Raw genomic sequence first — 9,118 nt, 5'->3', positions numbered from 1 at the left:
TCACAGTGTTGCTGCTGTTGCAGACCGCTCATCGGCTATGTGTGCCCTTAGAATCAGTGGGCTTCCAGTAAAGGGAAAATAAAAAGAAATATATCTGGGGCAGAGATTGGGGTTTAGTTCCCAGCTTGTTGGGTAAAGTTTAGTCTTGGAGACGCTCCACCAATACAAACAACTGAAATGAGCAGTATTTGTGACAACATGACAGTCTGAATGTCAAAACTTGGATTTGTTCCATCCCCCCCCCCCCACACATTCAAATGGAAAAGGTGCTTCCTTCATTTTCAAATAAGTGCTCTCCAGGGACATGCTTTTACATGTAATGGTGCACCTGCATGGACTGTTCTTGGGAGGGCGTGGGTTGTATGGCATAAGGGATGAGAGTTGAGTGAATGTTTTGCTAGAACTTAATGCCATGTCATCCAAATATTCTTAGTTCAATGATGAATATAACTGAAATACTTTGCTGAAACTCCATGCTTGTCCACTCTTGCCTGTATTTCCTCACTTGGCAGAATATTCCTGCTTTTCAGCTGCTTGTTGCTTATGTTTCTATTTAGCGTTAGACCCCAGAACTAAAGCCCAAAAATACCTTTGTGGCCTCCTCCCTGTCAGTTTGGAAACGAAGGCAACCTCTAGTTCCATTGTACTCAATTGAGTCAGGATGTACCAATTTTTAACAGTCTTACTCGTCCATTTTCTTCTATATGATGCGTAAGTTAAGCACTTCGACATTTCATTGATTTCAATGGGAGAGAAAAAAGCATGTGCTTAAGACATCTTTAAGTTTGTCTTCCACTTCCACCCCCTTTAAATGCATCCTCGAAGTGGGTCAGGCTATTACAGCTCAATCCTAAAGGCATGTTTACTCAGAAGTACATCCCACCATGTTCAATGAAGATTACTCCCAAGTAAGTGTGCACAAGATTGTACCTTTAAAATCAGAAGAATGACTTCAAATACGTTTTTTAAAAAGATTCGAAGGATTTTTTAAAGCTTGAAACCACGTTACCAGTACCAGCTCCAGGTTTTGGGAAGCCCTTGGGAAAAACACTGTCAATGGGTCCCCTCCCTCAACGGGTCTACCTTCTCATTGCCATTGTCACCAGCTGCTATTGCTCCTCTTGTTCATTGCTACCACTTGCTTGCTTAACAAGGAGAGAGACAGTGAGCAAGTAGGGGGCGATGCCTGGGCCAGATTAAGAGGCAGTAAGAAATGCCGGTTGTAATAACAAAGAGAAGGAGCAACTGCAGTGGGCTCTTCTCAGTGGGCCCAAACTGTGGCTTGGGCCCTCAGCCTGTGCCCAACCATGCCTGCCCTTCCTTGCATGGTATACTGGTCAGAGTAAGACAGTTTCTCTCGACACATACGGCGGTCATTGTCCCAAAACTAAATTGCAAAATGCTTTTGGGTTAGCCAACATTTCATACAGTTAACTTTATTTAAATATTTCTATCCTGACTTCCCAGAACTCAGCCTCTAAAGATATTGCAAATAAATAATAAAAATAAGGCAACAGAAGATGCCCACTACAGCACCTATTTTGCACCAATTCAAAATTTGAAATACACCTACTGGCTCAACAAAGTCGGGGAGCCCTGGGCTAGTTGGTGCCCAGGATTTATGCTAACTACGCTGAAAGGACAAACCAGATTCTGGATAGAAAAACAGGCATCTGCTTTTAGCTATATGCTAGAAGAACCAGAACATTAAAAACTACATCTGTGAAGCTCAGTCTGCATCAAGAATAGCTTGTTTATTTAAAATATTTTTATGCCACTCCTCATGCAAAAAGCCTTCCAGAGTGGCTTACATATAATCAATTAAGTCAATACCTGGAGGCTTACAATCTAAAAAGGCAGGACACACAAGGAAAAAGGGAAGAGGGGGGAAATTCTTCCAGCAGGTTAGTGACATGGCTCTGCGCGCTCTCATCTCCCCCGTACCACCTGCTGGAATGACCGGTGCTGACACTGATATCTTCCAGGAATATGCCTTGACACTGAAACAAATTCTAGGCTAAAACATCAACGAGTGGTACCACAGGGAAGGCCCCAACAAAAGTTCTTTCCTCCTCCTAAACTGTCTTCCTTCTAGCATTTCCTTCCCCCTCGCTATGGGTGGCGCTGTAGGGATGTGTGCGCATGTCGGGGGAGGGAGGGCGTCTATCTGGTCTTTTCTATGATCTGTCTGGATGCTCCGGAAGCGCAAGCCGGCTTAGGCCGGAAGCGGAGCAGAAGAAGTCGGCGTGACTTTAAGTGGCTGAGTCTGGAGGAGCATCATGTTGAGGGGCCGGCGGCTCTTGGGTTCGGCGTTGCCTAGGCAACAGGTACGGAGGGCAGTGAAAGAGCTCGGCGGGGCTTGTTTCTAAGGGAACGGAGCAATGCCATCGCGGCGCTTGGGTGGGGTGGGAGAACGAGAAGGCGGCCTTCCTAGAGGGCACCCCTAAAGCTCAGCTCCCTGAGCTGCTGCTGCTGATTTTTAAGAGGCCTGGGGCCTTTGCATATCATTAACAACGGCAACAGCAACACAGTCTGTGATTTTGATAATTGCATGACAGACAGAAAATCAACAGGTGAAGCTTTTGTAGTAATAGGGGAAAGAGTCCCCCTTGATATTCTGCCAGTTGTTGCACCCATTGAGAGGAAATTATTTCCTCGAAGATGTGGGGTGGGGTGCTATTCACACACGTTTTAGCCCCACCCTGCTAAAACACTTATTTTTACAATAAAATGATTGGCCCTCACATTGGGGAAGGATGTAAGTGAGCTGCTTTCATAGCACGCTGTTGAAGGACTTTGGAAGTCTTTACTTCAGAATATATGCCTTCCAATACCTATGAAAAATCCACATTTTATACTTGATTATTGCAAATCTTAGACTGTCATGCAAATTTAGTATAGAATGTGATAATTTTCAGGATATTAAATCTTAGGATATTTTATCTGTATGATAACATTTGGAAATGAAACATGAAAACAAGTATCCTAGCAGCTAGAATGCAGCTAGAATAACAGCTAGAAAACTACTTTCCGGTATAATAGATGGTCACTGTATACCAGGAACAAGAACAAATATTGACAGAATAGATACTGGACCTGTTTCTTTGGTACATTATAATTTTTGTCTCTATTTATGCCAGGTAAAATAAGTGATATTTGTATTTTAGGAGGGATACCACTGACTAGCACCTGTATGTCCAAATGCATATCAGAAAAAAAATAGTGCTAGGGACCAAGAATTTAAGTTAGCTGGTGACCAATTCATATATTCTGTCCCTCAATATCTGTTAATTTCAAACTATTAACAAGAGTTAATAGTTAACAAGAGTTTAGAAAATGTAAAAAAGAAAGATAGAATGGGGATGCCACTTTGGGAGATATATATTCAAAAAATGATTCCAACCTTTCAGAAACTGCTTAATATCAACTGCTGTAGCAGTTCCATCCTGCATATGTATTCTATAAGAGCAGCCATTTTTCCAATTTTACAGTAAAAAAACTAAACTAGTACATTATGATTTGGACTGACTATGTAGCAGTCTTTATACATATTTGTACTCTGATTGGTCCAGTATTGGAATACACAGTTGTTACAACACATAGTACTTGGTTTGTACTGAATGCTTGCTGGTATGTTTGCCCAGAATTACTGAGATTGCACATTCAGAATGTATCAGGTGCTTGGTAAACTTTGTGCCTACAACACTTGTATAGGTCAGAGACATGAATTGTGGAGCAGGGAGGAATTGCTAGTAGAACAACCAAAGCAGCCTTCCCCAACATGGCACCCTCCAGATGTGCTGGACTTCAACTCCCATCATCCCCATGAACATATTTCACTGAAAACATGTCTTTATCTTGTGTACTTTTATACTCAGTATTGTTACAACCTACTTTTGTATTTCAGCTGCTCTTAAACAGCTGCAGATGGTGTTCTTCAGGAATTGTTCCCAACGAAAAGATTCGCAACATAGGGATTTCTGCACACATTGATTCTGGAAAGACTACATTAACTGAGCGCATACTCTTCTATACAGGAAGGATAGCACAAATGCATGAGGTACTTCTGAATTTGTTGGTTCCAGTGGTGAGGGTATACTGATCACTGCCTGATCTTATTGTTTCAGTTTAATTGGGGAGCCCTTCTGGGGAGTTGAATCAAACGTATAAGTACACACAGAGGCCTTAAAATAGGAGTGCATGCCAGGAATACCAGTGACAGTGTTTTTTTAAGCTCCCCAGTTGTTGTTGTTGTTTTAAAAAATGCAGGAAAGGATATGAACTGTGGTGTGGTGTTCTCTGAATCTGGAAAGGAATTGCACTCTGGATTTGTTTGTTTTGTTTAAGCCCCAATATAGCATCAGATGCCTTTCATCAAGCATAATACGTAAAGACATTGTGCAGGGAGAAAAATGTTGTGTTTGAAGGTACCCTGGCAGAACCTGGGAGCTGAGAGCATAACCACACCTGTGTTGATAGCCTGTTTCCTTTTGGATGCAGTTCAAGGTGCAGTCTACCTCCTGCAAAGCCTTAAATGTTCTGGGTCCTGCTTTCCCTCTGGAGCATCTGTTCCGTGCACATGTGTTGCCACTCCTTATGGTGTCCTGAAGGAGGCCCTGCTCGAAGTCTTATGGCTTGTACAGGCGCACATGGTGGGTGGGTAGGGGAACCACAGAGGGGAAGGAGTAACAGAACCACAACAAGCAGGAGGGGGGGCACCCAAATGGGAACCATGCCGCTCCCTGTGTTTCCACAAACCACCACCCTCTGTAGTTAGTTCAGTTACCTCTGCGTTCTTTAACCACACATCCTGCCATCCTCCACATGCTGAATGGGTGGCCGGCAGCTGCTCTTTTCGGAAAATAGAAAAAAATGTTTGCAAATCATAGAAAATGTGCGCAGCAGCGAAAGCATTGCTGGAAGTGGCGGTTGCTTTTGCTGGTGGACGCCTCGCTGAAATGACGACAAAACCCCACAGGGATCCCGTCACAGATATCTGTGGTTTCAGTGGAAGATCTTTCTGATCCACAGGCTTTACAAATTAAGGCTACTTGGTATCTCGAAATCCTAGTAAGTCAATACCTTTACTGTGACCAATCAAAATGACACAACATAGTTATAAAACTCTTCTTCAGGCAGGATATTAAGCAAAATGGGAGGGGGACAGCAGGGGCGTGATGTTAGTGTCTAAAAGTCTGCATTTTGTATGACTCTTAAGATGGAATGCAGGAAGTGTTAAGCAAACTTTCAGTGCAATCCTAAAACATGTACTCAGAAGTAAGCTTCATTGAATTCAATGGGACTTATTCACAGGTAAGTGTGTTGATGTTGATGATGGCAGACTTAATTGGTTTAGTCTCTGGTATTTGCAAAGCAATTTCAAAATATACCAAAGGCTGCTGGAACAGTGAATCAATAATGGCTGTTCCCCTATCTTTCCCTTGCATAGCTTAAAATAAAGGGGGGGAATGAAATTAGAACTTTATAGTTTGCTCACTAGTTAGTGACATTTTAGTTGGTCCTATAAATGTATTGGCCTATTGAGATTTTTGGATTTTTTTAATGGGCCAACATGGCAACCTATGTTTTAGGTTACAAGAGTTTAGCTTTAGAATAAAATAAATATTTAAAATAAATCTGGCAATTTCTAGATGGTGTGAATGCGGCATCTTGGAGCAGACCATTGCCTTGTGCAAGACAACGTAGTGTATATGCAGAAATGCACTGACTTGCTGAAATGCAGATGCACTTTCTTTCACCATAGGTAAAAGGAAAAGATGGGGTTGGTGCAGTCATGGATTCGATGGAGTTGGAACGACAGCGCGGGATCACTATTCAGTCTGCAGCAACTTATACCATGTGGAAAGACACAAATATTAACATAATTGACACCCCAGGTAGTGTGAGCTCCTAGAATAATCATACCTGAAATGAACAATATATACCTAGTGTTAAAAACCAAAATGACATCCGTTTTATCAATCAATTTCTTAGCCTGCTTTCAGCTGTTTTGAAAAATGTACTGGCATTGTGCATCTATAACTCCATTGTTGTGTGAGGTCCTTCAAACTAAACGTATAAAGTGGAACTTGAACTAGCCCTATTATTTATAATTGGAGGTTCTAGTGCCTAAGATCACCATACAGCCCAGCTATGGTAAACATGCCGTATGGCCCTCATGCCTTAGTGCCAACCACATTCTTATGAACGTGTTCCAGTGTTATCCATCAGTGTTTTCTCAAGCTTTATTTTTCTACTGTAGATCAGAGTCCCAAGCTTCTCAAACAGGACCTTTTCTGCAAAAGGGTGAATGTGTGTTGAGGTTTAAGTCTCCCTGAGGATTTGTGGGAGGGGGGTACAGTGCTCTGCTTTCCCAACATGGACTTAAACTAACATTTTAAACTGAAAATAAGGTAGCAGTTCCTTTGTTGTGCAGGATGCCCACAATGATACACAAGGATTTCTTTTCATGGACAGTATTTATTATTTATGTATCGAATGCTGTTCCTCCAACGAGCTCAAAATGACTTACATGGAGCTAGTCTATCCACATAACTTTGTGAGTTATGCTGGGCTTAGAGAGACTGACACTGAAGGTTACTTAGTGAGTTTAGAGCTCAGTGGGGATTTCAGCTTGAGTTCTCCACATTCAAACCCAATTGCTTGCTTTAACTATAGCACTGCAGCGACTCCCAGAAGATTAGCTACTGCTCCAGTTGTTCTGTGGCGGAGTTGAAAAACCGGTGCTCACATATGCTGCCAGCTCCAATTTGGTGTAGTGGTTAGAATATCAGGCTAGGATAGGGAAGACACAGGTTCAAATCCCCACTGAGCCATGAAGCCCAGCTGGTGACCTTGGCCCAGTCACTCTTGTGCACAGCTTAACCTGCCTCGCAGGGTTGTTGTGAAGGTACAATGTGGGAGGGGGAAACCGTGTTTGCCATTTTGTGCTCCTTGGAGAAAAGGGGGAAATCTACATGTAATAAATGAATAAATGTAATATTTGTTTTCATCATTTTTCTCTCACCTTTCAAGTTATACTGATTAATTTTGATTTATCGCTAAATTTGTCTACCACAATTGAACTCTTATTTCTTGATGATTGGCTTTGGTGCAATATCAGAATATTTTCTAATTTAGGAGGCCAAATGATCTCAAAATTAAATTGTATCTACTTGATATTTCTGGTGGAGTATGTTTTAAAGACAATTTTCTGAAAACCTCTTTAGTGACTTTAGTGAAATATTGGTTTTGGCCTAAATTTGTTCCTCACCATTTCTGAAGGCCACATAGAACCACAGGAAAGAGGTCAGAATTCAACAGGAGCAGGAATTCAAACCTAGTTGGAAGCTTTTAAACATCAGCTCAGTTCAGACAACACGTTTCTCAACAGTGGATTTAGAACTTCCCCGGTGGAATTTTTACACTACCATTGAGAAATGTGTTTTCTGGTGGGAAAACTCCACACAACATTGGGGTGGTTTTTTTTTTTTTGGAAAACACTCCACACAGAATATCTATACTGTGCAGAGGAGAGTTCCTGCACAGCTGGTGTGTGGTGTGGCGGGCTCCGTGGAGTTTTCCGTTGCATTGAGTTGACGTTTTCCACTGGCTACAGAGTTCTGTGGCAAGAGTGGCAAAGGAAAGTGCTTCAGTATTTCAGGAAGTCATTGCATTTCTGCATACACATTATGTTGTCTTGCACAAGGCAATGTGGCGAAAGGAGCGAGTGTCGCTCTAGGAGAGCCACCGGAATTGTTTTTTTGCAGCAATGGCTGATGGGATACCATTGGGAGGACCAGGGAAGAAGAGAGGGCACAGGAACTGTCAATCAAACATCGCAATGGATTTTACTCAACTTCACAGTAGCCCATAGTTACTCAATGGTAGAGTTGGAACATGTTGTGTGGGGAGTACCTCCTAAAAACTCAACCATTGTGTGGTGTTTTCATACTGCGTTGACTAACGTGTTGTCTGAACTGAGCATTCTGGGATTTTTTTCCCTCTCACTTTCAGGGCATGTTGATTTCACTATCGAAGTAGAAAGGGCACTGAGAGTTCTTGATGGAGCCATCTTGGTGCTGTGTGCCGTTGGAGGGGTTCAGTGCCAGACCATGACAGTGAATAGGCAGATGAAGCGGTACAATGTCCCGTTTTTGACCTTTATCAACAAACTGGATCGAACGGGCTCAAATCCTAACAGAGCTGTGCAACAACTCAGGTATGAACTTGTAAATTCGATGGGGGAGAGAAGTGGGCCAAACATTTTCAAAACACATTGACAAAATGTAAATGGGTTGAAGCATCCTTGCTAGTTGATTATTCTGACTTGTTTTAACAGCTTTCATGTGCGAGATGGGGATAAGACCTCACTTTTCTCCTTCTGTTATGGCAGTACTAGACTTTTGACATTGCTCCTTGGGTGGCGTTTACTTTTAGGAAACAGCTGCTGGCACTGGGAATTGTGATGCTGCCTTATGCAGGCAGAGTCTTGGTGCCACCTAGAGTTCCCAAGAGCAAACAGTATGTCCCAGATCTTGATGATATTCATTTTCCTGAGCTTTTCCATATCATCGTAAAGAATCTTGGGAGCAAAATCTTCCAAAGTCCTCCTTGCAGCCATGCCAGAGAAGGAGGAGGATGCACACGGGCCCCAAACTTGGCTAGGCTCATTCTTCTCATGTATTCTTACAGCAAACATGCCAAATATAAACACCATAAGCACTTTGCTTATTTCAAGTCCTGTATATATTGGTGATGATAATGCCCTTCTGGATCAAAGCTTCCATTTTGTTTGTATTTTAAGATGTGTGAAGATCAAAAACTGTGAAGTTCAAAAAATATTAGGAACCATTTAGAGTGTTCTTTCCACTCAGGAATTTATGGGGATTCTTAAAATAAAAAAAACGTATCCGATTTCAATTATAAAACTATGTAGCATCCTTCCAAAAATGCCATAAAAACCTCTTAAATTGCACCATTTATGCCTTCTGCAGCACCTGTGTAATATCAATGGGTCAGGAGTGAGACTAACCTCAGTCTTTAGTTGGTTCTAGATGGAGGAATCCTTGATGGCTATTCTCACCTTTGTTTTAGAACCTTAAGAAAGCTTTTTCTT

The 9,118-nt window shown here is 42.1% G+C and overlaps 1 protein-coding gene across 1 annotated transcript in view; it reads left to right on the top strand.

The window, feature by feature from the left end:
* The first annotated feature begins 2,240 nt into the window (after positions 1-2,240).
* GFM1 (G elongation factor mitochondrial 1) overlaps positions 2,241-9,118 on the top strand; it is a 42,801-nt gene continuing 35,923 nt past the window's right edge. The window contains exons 1-4 of the mRNA XM_063132043.1: positions 2,241-2,327; positions 3,908-4,060; positions 5,765-5,897; positions 8,017-8,221. Of these exons, the coding sequence (XP_062988113.1) occupies positions 2,280-2,327; positions 3,908-4,060; positions 5,765-5,897; positions 8,017-8,221 (539 nt within the window). The 5' untranslated portion in view covers positions 2,241-2,279. The remainder of the gene's footprint in view (positions 2,328-3,907; positions 4,061-5,764; positions 5,898-8,016; positions 8,222-9,118) is intronic.

The sequence above is a fragment of the Elgaria multicarinata genome, chromosome 8 (genome assembly GCF_023053635.1).
Source record: "Elgaria multicarinata webbii isolate HBS135686 ecotype San Diego chromosome 8, rElgMul1.1.pri, whole genome shotgun sequence".
Taxonomy (NCBI): domain Eukaryota; kingdom Metazoa; phylum Chordata; class Lepidosauria; order Squamata; family Anguidae; genus Elgaria; species Elgaria multicarinata.
This window is presented reverse-complemented; position numbering and strand designations above follow the sequence as displayed.